The following is a 12434-nucleotide window of genomic DNA, read 5'->3' as shown; positions in this document are numbered from 1 at the left end:
ATACAGAACTTAGACAGACCAACACAAACAGACCACTGCTTACCCTGCAGTGACAAAACAAGCCATCATGGTGATTGAGCAGCTCCAATGCCAACAGTTAGCTGAGAAAGGTTTAAGTATTACACAGGTGAGCTGCACTGACCAATCAGGACATAACGAGCAAACGGCACACAGCTGATAGCAATCAATCCTGATGAAGGTGAGTATGAGAGTTGCAACAGGTGTTTTAAAAGTCATCATTATTGTAATCCGTTAGTGGTACTTCATAAAGTCTGAATCTGTTCACATAGGAAGGAAAGAACGTATTCCTGATACACACTAAAAGATTTTGAAAATGTGAGACCCCACACAGTGACAAATCATGACAAATGTTTAGTTCGGTTTTTGTAGTGATTGGTGTGTTTTTGAAAAACAGATGTTTGCAATGGATTCAGAATCCTAAAGAACCCATTGTTTAAACCCACACAAACTAATGAAAGCAAAGCTCAATATTTTCATATTTTATTCCAGGTACCTTGACTTTGAGTTGTTCTCTTGGATGTTCTTACAGACGTTGGATTTAAATGTTTTTATGTGTTATAAGACACCTGTGAAATATTTGTGAAGAAATCAATTACTAAGGAATTTATTCCCAGATTCACCAATGAGATAAAATTCCTTTACTATGTCTGTATTGGGTGGAGAAAAAAAATCCTTGAAGGGTTGTTGTTCTGCTCTAGGTCTTTTGTTAAAGGGATACTTCACCCATCTGCATTAAACTTTGTATCACTAGAAACCTGGTAGTATTTTTGATAGTCTGCATCCAGCCCTCATTTTTCCCTAAGACAAGAAAACTCCTTATTTCTTTGCCTGAAAAGGAGCCTCCGATGGTGCAAAATTGTCATTTAGTGTCATTAGAGGCTGCTGTAGTTAGCAGGGGTGACACTACATGGCCAGTTCCATAGACATAATAAACGTAGACGCCTCATTACGTGCTGGAACACATGAAACGTCGCCGCCATATTGGATGGGTCTCTTCGCTCTACGGTAGCACCAGAGTCAATAAAAATCAATGGAGAGCGAGTCACTATGCAGCTTTTAATTGCAAAAACCGGTACAGTATTTATAGATTGTCAGATATATTTCGCAAGATGAATACACTTTTTACCATAAAATGTTTTGTCATCGTAACCAGCGTTACTTAGAAGCACCTTTAACAGCAAATTTTCTTTTCAGCCCTACTTGAAGTTTTTATAGTCATATCAAACTTGAGCTGTTTATTTTACTGTTATTTATAAATCACAAGGTTAAAGTGAGACTCCAGGCTGTGACCGACCACACCCGTTTGCTGTGATTTAACGTTTAAGCTGTGAGCATCATGGCTCTGGCCATATCAACATCTCTCCCTTTCTGAAACTCTTTTTAGACATAACTTAATACACATGTAAAGACTTGATTGTTGTACAGCACGTGTGGCCTCCTGAAAGATTATAAACACTTTCCTTCACCGACACATGCACACTTATGTTGCTAGCACTGATGTTACGGGTAGCAAATAAGAATGCGTCTGCACATAAGTGCTATACACCAAACACCTTTTAGAGGGGGAGAGTCTTCTGGAAGAAGTGAATTCAGATACGTTTCTTTGCTAAAAAAATAAATAAAGCCATAGCCTACCACGTGTCTTGTTATTTCAGAAGACACTTCTAGTCATCTTGACGATCATTTAAGTTTATGCAATTGGTAACCGTCTGAGGCACCCGGAAACCCTGACCTCAAACTAATCAGTACCATTTGCTCAGGGGCCTCAGAGTTTCACCCAATTTTTGCACATCACTATGTACCAAGAGTTCCAAAATTAGCCTTTACACCGACAACTTTGTGACAAGGATTCAACTTTCAGCCATCTATAGAAAGCAAGTCATTTTCAGTTTAAAACCCGTGAGCCATTGTGTTTCACAACACTCCAACAAAGGCAAACATGACGTTAAAGAGATCTTTATTGAAATCGCAGGGACTCATTTAGACTCCACCCTGAAAAGAAATGAGTTTAAATTTCACATCATGAATCATCAACAATTCAGTTTGACAGATATAAACCCACCTGGTTCATTCCATGGCCACCTGTTGAGCTGCCTTGATGATGTTGGTCAAACCGTCCTGGCTGTGCATAAGATCCTTGGTAGGGATTGTTAACACTGCCAGTGTATTGCACCACATGTTGGCTGGGCTGCATGGACACCTGAGGGGCAGTCTGAGTACCAGGGTAGGCAGGAGAGGGGTATCTAAGGTAGTGATTGTCTTGCCAGTGGTTGCCTCCCTGCTCAAAATTTTGGCTCGAGTAAGAGAACGTGCCTGGAGGATACTGGCCGGTCAAGAACATGTAGTCATAAGGATAAGGAAGATAAGGCCAGCTTCTGTAAGGGCCAAAGGACTGAACGACACCAGCGGGCTCAGGTAGGGCTTGAAATGCTGCAACAGGTGGAGACTGCTGGAAGCGTTGCTCTTCAGTCTCAGATTCAGAGTTGCCGTGCTCATAGCCGCTTTCATACTTGGACAATTCACCTCCCTGGTACTGTTGATAACCAGGTGGGCCAACATAGCTGGGGGCAAAAGGTTCAGGGTTTCTGGACATCAGTAGAGCACTAGGACTTCCTGGAGTTTCACCAGCCCAGGCTAGGATGAAGAAAAACAGATTTACAAGGCAATGTCAAGCATTTAGCTAGCGATATGATAGCTTTAAAAAAAATAAAATAAAAAAAAAAAAGTCAATTTAGCACCAGTTACCTTGACTAGGGGCTGCTTGAAAAGCACCCACATTAGAGCTGCTAGTCTCTAGAGGTAAAAGTGCAGCTGAGTTGGAGCTGTAAGTTGCTGCTGGTTGGCTCTGCCCACTGGATTGAGAAGTGTAGCCTTCGTCTGGGGCAGCTTGTGAACTGGATTGCACACGAGCAGGATTTGAGAAAGGCCCAGAACCAGACATTGAAGGGACATAACCAGAGGAAGGCATTCCCCGATTTAAGCCAGCAGATGGAAGGTTTAGGCCAAGAGCATGACCTAGAAAGAAAGAGCTGCTCGTAAGTTTTAAGACCACAAACAACATTAACATATTGATTAAAGGGATACTTTACCTGTCTTCACAGGAACGCCGTAACTTGATCCAGTCAGCAAAACAATGAGCAAAGCCCTTTAGATAAAAAAGAAGAAAGTGTGACTACGCAGAAATTAGACAGACCACCACAAACAGACCACTGCTTACCCTGCGGTGACAAAACAAGCCATCATGTCAAATGAGCAGCTCCAATGCCAACAGTAAGCTGAGAAAGGTTTAAGTATTACACAGGTGAGCTGAGCTGACCAATCAGGACATAACGAGCAAACGGCACACAGCTGATAGCAATCAATCCTGATGAAGGTGAGTATGAGAGTTGCAACAGTTCTCTCAGGTGTTTTAAAAGTCATCATTAATGTAATCTGTTAGTGGTACTTCATAAAGTCTTAATCTTTTCACATTGAGGGAAAGGGAAGAACTTTTTCCTGGCACACACTTGAAAATGTGAAACCTCACACAGTGACAAATCATGACAAATTATCAGTTCACTTTTCATAGTGAGTGATGTGCAACGAGACGGCCAACTCAGCTGACCACAGCAAAAACTGATTCATTTGTCTACAAGCAGAGTCTCAACTATGAAAATGTATTATCCTGCATCGCCAAACGCGACTCAAGAGTAAACAAACATGAGGGTCAAACTAAATGTGACTAGCTGTTAGGTCGTACTTTCAAAACATTTTGGTCCAACTTCTTTCCTTGTCAGTTGAATTATGGTTTGTTTTACAGACAGGTTGCAAAAACACTCAGGTTGTTGCTACAAATCAATAATTTGGTCCTGAATTTATGGCATTCATCTAACTTTATGCTCTTAAGGTTGTGATGTTTGTTGTGCTTCCTGCTTCAGTCAGGTTGCTTCCCTATTGGCCATTGTTCCGTTACACGTGACAATCAACAGTGTCCGTGCTCCGCCGTCCTCTGTGTTCTACCCACACAACAGGATTTGTGATCATATATATTAAACACGTTTAATATATACAAAGCACTTCAAAGCATGGCAGCCCAAATCTTCTACCAAGCAGGTAGGGGAGGTTTAAATCACTTTTAATACACCTCATACCCCAGGAAAATCTGTCAAGATAATCTTTAGATCTAGAGATCAACCCCAAATGAAGAAACAATAATCAAAATTTCAGGTGCACCTCTTTCCTCTTACTGTCTATTTCTATCCAATGGCCTTTTATTTGCCTTCATGTAAAATCACGCTTTTGTATGCTTTCCTACGGCCTGGAACAGAGGCCTCATGTTTTCTGGGAATCTGGGTGGAAAAATTTAGTTTTCAGCCTGAAAAATCCCTTAAGAGACTGCATCAAGTTGTGTTGCAGGTACATTGATGAGCTCTTTTTTTTTTTTTTTTATCTTTGCGGGGTCAGAACCGTAGGGTTCCTTTTGGTTTCGGGAACCACGAAGCAGGTTGGGGGTTATGGAGATCCACCAGATCAAGCACCACTTCAATATAACCCCTCTGTTGAAATCGATAATACATGTCCTCAGCTTGGTTTTTGAAATCATCATTGCTGCCACAGATCCTCTAAAGCAGGGGTCTCCAGTTTTTCTTCATCTATTAGCTACTTTGAACAATTTAAAGTAGCCAAGAGCTACTTGCACCACATCACTTGGATTTATTTACATAGCACGTTGGATGAATTAAGCCAACTTTTTTGTACGTGAAAATTGCAATAAGTCAATGCTTATCAATAATCTTATCACAACAAGGTCCAAGAAAAAGATTGTTTACTTGATTTTATGGGCCAAATAAGTGGAAAGAGGTGCATTCACTGTCGGCGGATTTTTAAAAACATTTAACGCAGTCAGTCAACCTACAGTATAGGCAAAGTATTGATAATCTGCCCAAGAGCTACCAGTAGCTCTCAGGCTACCTGTTGGAGACCCCTACTCTGGAGTCATTGAAACTGGACATAAGTGATGTTGGAAATCAGACCTTTAGAGGGAAAACTGTCTGCACTTGAGTTTCTGTCACTGATCATCCTTAAAATTACTGTTTAAATATCCGTGAGTGTCAACAGTAACTTTCAAGTCAAGAATGCTTATGTTGCAAACTGAGTTTAATGTTGGCAGTGATGGACTTCAGGCACTCGTGGAAGTCCATGAGTTATTGAAGTGGAGCCTTTAACATAGACAATACATTTGTGGACATTTTGAAACACTTTACTGCTGCAGCTTTGCTAACGTCAACATGGCGTATACAGACTTAAATGTGGCTGCATAGAATGCAGACTGGCTGAACGTCAATATGCTATAGGGACTACAAACTGGTCATGGCCATTGAAGTTATTCCCAAAAACCTGAGGGGATGTGATAAACACAAAACACCTTCTGCAACAGGAAACCTTTTGGATCTACTCAGGGTCACTTCCTTCCCCGGCCTCGAGGAGATTGATTAAGGATAAACTTTGAGACCCCATTGAGGGAAATGTAATGCAACTGTAGGCATCGGTTTTAGACCCAGTCTTTCAAGGCAAGGGCAAACCTCATTACAGCAACAAGAACTGCAGTTTTTGTAACACCAAGGCCTTCAGACCCATCTTGAAAATCCTTTATGCATGCACTAAGATGGCTTCTTATACTGACCTGTGAAATAAAGTCAACATGTTGGTTGGCAAGACATAAGAGGCAAACATGAAGTTAAAAGTTCTTTATTGAAAAACTGTGCAGCAAGTGATTCAGGATCCACCCTGGAAAGTTATGAAAGATAAAGGTTAAGTCACACTTTAGAACTCAGTGTAAACCCAAAAGATATAAACCCACCTGGTTCATTCCATGGCCACCTGTTGAGCTGCCCTGATGTTGGTTAAACCGTTCTGGCTGTGCATAAGAGCCTTGGTAGGGATTGTTAGCACTGCCAGTGTATTGCACCACATGTTGGCTGGGCTGCATGGACACCTGAGGGGCGTTCTGAGTACCAGGGTAGGCAGGAGAGGGGTACCTAAGGTAGTGATTGTCTTGCCAGTGGTTGCCTCCCTGCTCAAAATTTTGGCTTGAGTAAGAGAACGTGCCTGGAGGATACTGGCCGGTCAAGAACATGTAGTCATAAGGATAAGGAAGATAAGGCCAGCTTCTGTAAGGGCCAAAGGACTGAACGACACCAGCGGGCTCAGGTAGGGCTTGAATTGCTGCAACAGGTTGAGACTGCTGGAAGCGTTGCTCTTCAGTCTCAGATTCAGAGTTGCCGTGCTCATAGCCGCTTTCATACTTGGACAATTCACCTCCCTGGTACTGTTGATAACCAGGTGGGCCAACATAGCTGGGGGCAAAAGGTTCAGGGTTGCTGGACATCAGTAGAGCACTAGGACTTCCTGGAGTTTCACCAGCCCAGGCTAGGATGAAGAAAAATAGACTTACAAGTCAATGTCAAGCATTTAGCTTGCGAGATAACTTAAAAACCGATGAAACCCTAAATTTAAAAAAAAAAAAAAAAAAGTCAACTTAACACCAGTTACCTTGGCTAGGGGCTGCTTGAAAAGCACCCACATTAGAGCTGCTAGTCTCTAGAGGTAAAAGTGCAGCTGAGTTGGAGCTGTAAGTTGCTGCTGGTTGGCTCTGCCCACTGGATTGAGAAGTGTAGCCTTCGTCTGGGGCAGCTTGTGAACTGGATTGCACACGAGCAGGATTTGAGAAAGGCCCAGAACCAGACATTGAAGGGACATAACCAGAGGAAGGCATTCCCCGATTTAAGCCAGCAGATGGAAGGTTTAGGCCAAGAGCATGACCTAGGAAGAAAGAGCGGCTCGTAAGTTTTAAGGCCACAAACATTAACATATTGATTAAAGGGATACTTTACCTGGCTTCACAGGAACGCTGTAACTTGAGCCAGTCAGCAAAACAATGAGCAAAGCCCTTTAGATAAAAAAGAAGAAAGTGTGACTACGCAGAAATTAGACAGACCACCACAAACAGACCACTGCTTACCCTGCGGTGACAAAACAAGCCATCATGTCAAATGAGCAGCTCCAATGCCAACAGTAAGCTGAGAAAGGTTTAAGTATTACACAGGTGAGCTGCGCTGACCAATCAGGACATAACGAGCAAACGGCACACAGCTGATAGCAATCAATCCTGATGAAGGTGAGTATGAGAGTTGCAACAGTTCTCTCAGGTGTTTTAAAAGTCATCATTATTGTAATCTGTTAGTGGTACTTCATAAAGTCTTAATCTTTTCACATTGAGGGAAAGGGAAGAACTTTTTCCTGGCATACACTAAAAGATTTTGAAAATGTGAAACCTCACACAGTGACAAATCATGACAAATTATCAGTTCACTTTTCATAGTGAGTGATGTGCAACGAGACGGCCAACTCAGCTGACCACAGCAAAAACTGATTCATTTGTCTACAAGCAGAGTCTCAACTATGAAAATGTATTATCCTGCATCGCCAAACGCGACTCAAGAGTAAACAAACATGAGGGTCAAACTAAATGTGACTAGCTGTTAGGTCGTACTTTCAAAACATTTTGGTCCAACTTCTTTCCTTGTCAGTTGAATTATGGTTTGTTTTACAGACAGGTTGCAAAAACACTCAGGTTGTTGCTACAAATCAATAATTTGGTCCTGAATTTATGGCATCCATCTAACTTTATGCTCTTAAGGTTGTGATGTTTGTTGTGCTTCCTGCTTCAGTCAGGTTGCTTCCCTATTGGCCATTGTTCCGTTACACGTGACAATCAACAGTGTCCGTGCTCCGCCGTCCTCTGTGTTCTACCCACACAACAGGATTTGTGATCATATATATTAAACACGTTTAATATATTCAAAGCACTTCAAAGCATGGCGGCCCAAATCTTCTACCAAGCAGGTCGGGGAGGTTTAAATCACTTTTAATACACCTCATACCCCAGGAAAATCTGTCAAGATAATCTTTAGATCTAGAGATCAACCCCAAATGAAGAAACAATAATCAAAATTTCAGGTACACCTCTTTCCTCTTACTGTCTATTTCTATCCAAAGGCCTTTTATTTGCCTTCATGTAAAAACACGCTTTTGTATGCTTTCCTACGGCCTGGAACAGAGGCCTCATGTTTTCTGGGAATCTGGGTGGAAAAATTTAGTTTTCAGCCTGAAAAATCCCTTAAGAGACTGCATCAAGTTGTGTTGCAGGTACATTGATGAGCTCTTTTTTTTTTTTTTTTTATCTTTGCGGGGTCAGAACCGTAGGGTTCCTTTTGGTTTTGGGAACCACGAAGCAGGTTGGGGGTTATGGAGATCCACCAGATCAAGCACCACTTCAATATAACCCCTCTGTTGAAATCGATAATACATGTCCTCAGCTTGGTTTTTGAAATCATCATTGCTGCCACAGATCCTCTAAAGCAGGGGTCTCCAGTTTTTCTTCATCTATTAGCTACTTTGAACAATTTAAAGTAGCCAAGAGCTACTTGCACCACATCACTTGGATTTATTTACATAGCACGTTGGATGAATTAAGCCAACTTTTTTGTACGTGAAAATTGCAATAAGTCAATGCTTATCAATAATCTTAACTTCACAACAAGGTCCAAGAAAAAACATGATTTTATGGGCCAAATAAACTAATAGTGGAAAGAGGTACATTCACTGTCGGTAGATTTTTAAAAACATTTAACGCAGTCAGTCAACCTACAGTTTAGGCAAAGTATTGATAATCTGCCCAAGAGCTACCAGTAGCTCTCAGGCTACCTGTTGGAGACCCCTACTCTGGAGTCATTGAAACTGGACATAAGTGATGTTGGAAATCAGACCTTTAGAGGGAAAACTGTCTGCACTTGAGTTTCTGTCACTGCTCATCCTTAAAATTACCGTTTAAATATCCGTGAGTGTCAAACAGTAACTTTCAAGTCAAGAATGCTTATGTTGCAAGCTGAGTTTGATGTTGGCAGTAATGGACTTCAGGCACTCGTGGAAGTCCATGAGTTATTGAAGTGGAGCCTTTAACATAGACAATACATTTGTGGACATTTTGAAACACTTTACTGCTGCAGCTTTGCTAACGTCAACATGGCGTATACAGACTTAAATGTGGCTGCATAGAATGCAGACTGGCTGAACGTCAATATGCTATAGGGACTACAAACTGGTCATGGCCATTGAAGTTATTCCCAAAAACCTGAGGGGATGTGATGAACTGAAAACACCTGCAACAGGAAACCTTTTGGATCTACTCAGGGTCACTTCCTTCCCCGGCCTCGAGGAGATTGATTAAGGATAAACTATTGATACCCCATTGAGGGAAATGTAGGCATCAGTTTCAGACCCAGTGTTTCAAGGCAAGGGCGAACCTCATTACACCAACAAGAACTGCAGTTATTGTAACACCAAGGCCTTCAGACCCATCTTGAAAATCCTTTATGCCTGCGCTATGATTTAATCAATATTTGTATAGAGTCAAATCATAACAGGAGTTATCAAGACTTTACAGAAACCGTTTGTCAACATTAACGAAAGGGCAGGTCAGACCATGCTCATTGTTGAGTTTACAAAAAGCATGTAAGGACCTTACTTGTGGCTACAAGAGCCCAGCTTAGTCCGTCATAGCGCGGCAACAAAAAAAAACATAAAAAGCGCTTCCTTTTAACAGGCAGACATCTTCAGATTTATAAGATTGCTTCTTATACTGACACCTGTGAAATAAAGTTAACACAGAGCAAATGTTGGCAAGACTGCACAAAACATAAGAGGCAAACATGAAGTTAAAAGTTCTTTATTGAAAAACTGTGTGCAGCAAGTGATTTAGGAGCCACCCTGGAAAGTAATGAAAGATGAAGTTAAAAGACAAAAAAAACCACACTTTTAGAATTCAGTGTAAATCCAGAAGATATAAACCCACCTGGTTCATTCCATGGCCACCTGTTGAGCTGCCCTGATGTTGTTGGTTAAACCGTCCTGGCTGTGCATAAGATCCTTGGTAGGGATCGTTAGCACTGCCAGTGTATTGCACCACATGTTGGCTGGGCTGCATGGACACCTGAGGGGCGTTCTGAGTACCAGGGTAGGCAGGAGAGGGGTACCTAAGGTAGTGATTGTCTTGCCAGTGGTTGCCTCCCTGCTCAAAATTTTGGCTTGAGTAAGAGAACGTGCCTGGAGGATACTGGCCGGTCAAGAACATGTAGTCATAAGGATAAGGAAGATAAGGCCAACTTATGTAAGGGCCAAAGGACTGAACAACACCAGCGGGCTCAGGTAGGGCTTGAATTGCTGCAACAGGTGGAGACTGCTGGAAGCGTTGCTCTTCAGTCTCAGATTCAGAGTTGCCGTGCTCATAGCCGCTTTCATACTTGGACAATTCACCTCCCTGGTACTGTTGATAACCAGGTGGGCCAACATAGCTGGGGGCAAAAGGTTCAGGGTTGCTGGACATCAGTAGAGCACTAGGACTTCCTGGAGTTTCACCAGCCCAGGCTAGGATGAAGAAAAATAGATTTACAAGTCAATGTCAAGCATTTAGCTTGCGATATGATAACTTAAAAACTGATGAAATCCTAAATTAAAAAAAAAGAAAAAAAAGAAAAAAGTCAACTTAGCACCAGTTACCTTGGCTAGGGGCTGCTTGAAAAGCACCCACATTAGAGCTGCTAGTCTCTAGAGGTAAAAGTGCAGCTGAGTTGGAGCTGTAAGTTGCTGCTGGTTGGCTCTGCCCACTGGATTGAGAAGTGTAGCCTTCGTCTGGGGCAGCTTGTGAGCTGGATTGCACACGAGCAGGATTTGAGAAAGGCCCAGAACCAGACATTGAAGGGACATAACCAGAGGAAGGCATTCCCCGATTTAAGCCAGCAGATGGAAGGTTTAGGCCAAGAGCATAACCTAGGAAGAAAGAGCTGCTCGTAAGTTTTAAGGCCACAAACATTAACATATTGATTAAAGGGATACTTTACCCGTCTTCACAGGAACGCCGTAACTTGAGCCAGTCAGCAAAACAATGAGCAAAGCCCTTTAGATAAAAAAAAGACAAAAGTGTGACTATGCAGAAATTAGACAGACCAACACAGACAGACCACTGCTTACCCTGCGGTGACAAAACAAGCCATCATGGTGAATGAGCAGCTCCAATGCCAACAGTAAGCTGAGAAAGGTTTAAGTATTACACAGGTGAGCTGCGCTGACCAATCAGGACATAACGAGCAAACGGCACACAGCTGATAGCAATCAATCCTGATGAAGGTGATCCACCATGCTGACATTTTAACAGAGTGTGAGAGTTGCTACTCGTTGTTACTCCAGTGATTTTTTTTTTCTCAACCAGTGATGGCATTTAAAGTAAATAAAAAAAAGAAAAGAAAATACATCATTTACTTTTGTTAAGTAGAGTGTCCTTCCCATGCTTACAGTAATAAATCACAGTAAAAATCACATGGGTACATGTTTTTGTTTATCATTATTCTAATTCTTCATTGGTACTTCATAAAGGCTTGATCTGTTTATATAGAAAATAAGAAGCATGCAAAGTTTCAACAGATTAGAACAAATAATAAAACACAATCGGCACAGCCTATTAAGATGCTCAAAGAGAACAACAAATATAATATCCTTAAAACCTTTAAACTGTATCACAATATCAATAATTTATCGCACAGGACAACATTATTGTATCACTTTATAATATTAGGAAGAAAACTTTTACAAAACCCAATTTAAAAAAATAAAATATTCTAACGAAAGTGATAAATTGCAAACTATATGAGAAATCTGAGTGTTTGATAGCGGCACATCCCTTCATTAAGATCTTCCTCCTCTATACACAGCTTGAGACTGTGCCAAATGTGCCGTGGCTCTGCATTGTGACAATTTCCGGCACTTCAGATGTGTATTTCCTGGCTTTCTAATCAGAATGCTATTTTGTATCTCAAAAGGGGCTCCATTCAGCCCAACATTAACAGCCCTCGTCTGTGATAATGTGGATGCTTCGGGCCATAGGCCACCAGCTGCATCCACTTGTCAGTCTTTGGTACAGATGCCCTGTCTGTCTGCTGTGGCGAATGAAACTCATGGACTAAATTGGCACTTATTGTGCAGAATGATTTTATGTACGCATTTTAATGTGCCTCATCCAATTTCTTAACATGGTTTAATTATATCTGCAGACAGCCATCTCAGATTTTAAAATGATTTTAATGGAAAGCTCCTGTCCCTCTTCTAATTTAAGTCTTTGAGTGGCCAGTAGAGACCGAATGGAAACGCTATAGATCTTTGTAAGAAACTGAATACTCAAAGCTAATTTACCCAAATCTGCTGGTTTTTCTGTGCATCATATTAGTTTCTCATACAAATCAGATGAAGTGAACTCAATTATGATGGATCAATAATTCAGCGTTCTCAATTATGCTTTAATTGTAAGAAGCAATATCATCCAA

At 41.5% G+C, this 12434-nt stretch overlaps 3 protein-coding genes across 5 annotated transcripts; all 3 read right to left on the bottom strand.

Moving 5' to 3' along the window:
- Positions 1 to 1961: 1961 nt before the first annotated feature.
- Positions 1962 to 7119, bottom strand: LOC306837398 (uncharacterized protein). 3 transcript variants are annotated; one of them, XM_079365059.1, is made up of 5 exons: positions 7022 to 7117; positions 6894 to 6949; positions 6553 to 6822; positions 5861 to 6429; positions 1962 to 2013 (listed from the first exon to the last, which is right to left on the bottom strand). In XM_079365059.1, exons 1-5 carry the CDS (start codon positions 7045 to 7047, stop codon positions 2002 to 2004), a joined length of 933 nt encoding a protein of 310 aa, XP_079221185.1. In that variant the 5' UTR covers positions 7048 to 7117; the 3' UTR covers positions 1962 to 2001. The 3 variants fall into 3 exon arrangements, with proteins under 3 accessions (XP_079221185.1, XP_079221183.1, XP_079221184.1); XM_079365057.1 differs by lacking the exon at positions 1962 to 2013 and adding an exon at positions 5298 to 5683 and having other exon boundaries at positions 7022 to 7119; XM_079365058.1 differs by lacking the exon at positions 1962 to 2013 and adding an exon at positions 5733 to 5787.
- LOC306833464 (uncharacterized protein) lies at positions 2060 to 3329 on the bottom strand (the record flags this gene model as incomplete). The annotated part of the gene is made up of 4 exons (XM_079358717.1): positions 3239 to 3329; positions 3111 to 3166; positions 2767 to 3036; positions 2060 to 2655 (listed from the first exon to the last, which is right to left on the bottom strand). Exons 1-4 carry the CDS (start codon positions 3262 to 3264, stop codon positions 2060 to 2062), a joined length of 948 nt encoding a protein of 315 aa, XP_079214843.1. The 5' UTR covers positions 3265 to 3329.
- Positions 7120 to 9771: 2652 nt separating the features above from the next.
- Positions 9772 to 11054, bottom strand: LOC306837424 (uncharacterized protein). The gene is made up of 4 exons (XM_079365102.1): positions 10959 to 11054; positions 10618 to 10887; positions 9914 to 10485; positions 9772 to 9828 (listed from the first exon to the last, which is right to left on the bottom strand). The coding sequence occupies exons 2-4, from the start codon at positions 10838 to 10840 to the stop codon at positions 9817 to 9819; spliced, it is 807 nt and encodes a 268-aa protein (XP_079221228.1). The 5' UTR covers positions 10841 to 10887; positions 10959 to 11054; the 3' UTR covers positions 9772 to 9816.
- Between the last annotated feature and the right edge of the window lie 1380 nt (positions 11055 to 12434).

The sequence above is a fragment of the Symphodus melops genome, assembly GCF_947650265.1.
Source record: "Symphodus melops genome assembly, chromosome: 1".
In the NCBI taxonomy this organism is placed as follows: domain Eukaryota; kingdom Metazoa; phylum Chordata; class Actinopteri; order Labriformes; family Labridae; genus Symphodus; species Symphodus melops.
The sequence above is the reverse complement of the archived record's forward strand: the minus strand, read 5'-3'. Positions and strand labels throughout refer to the sequence as shown.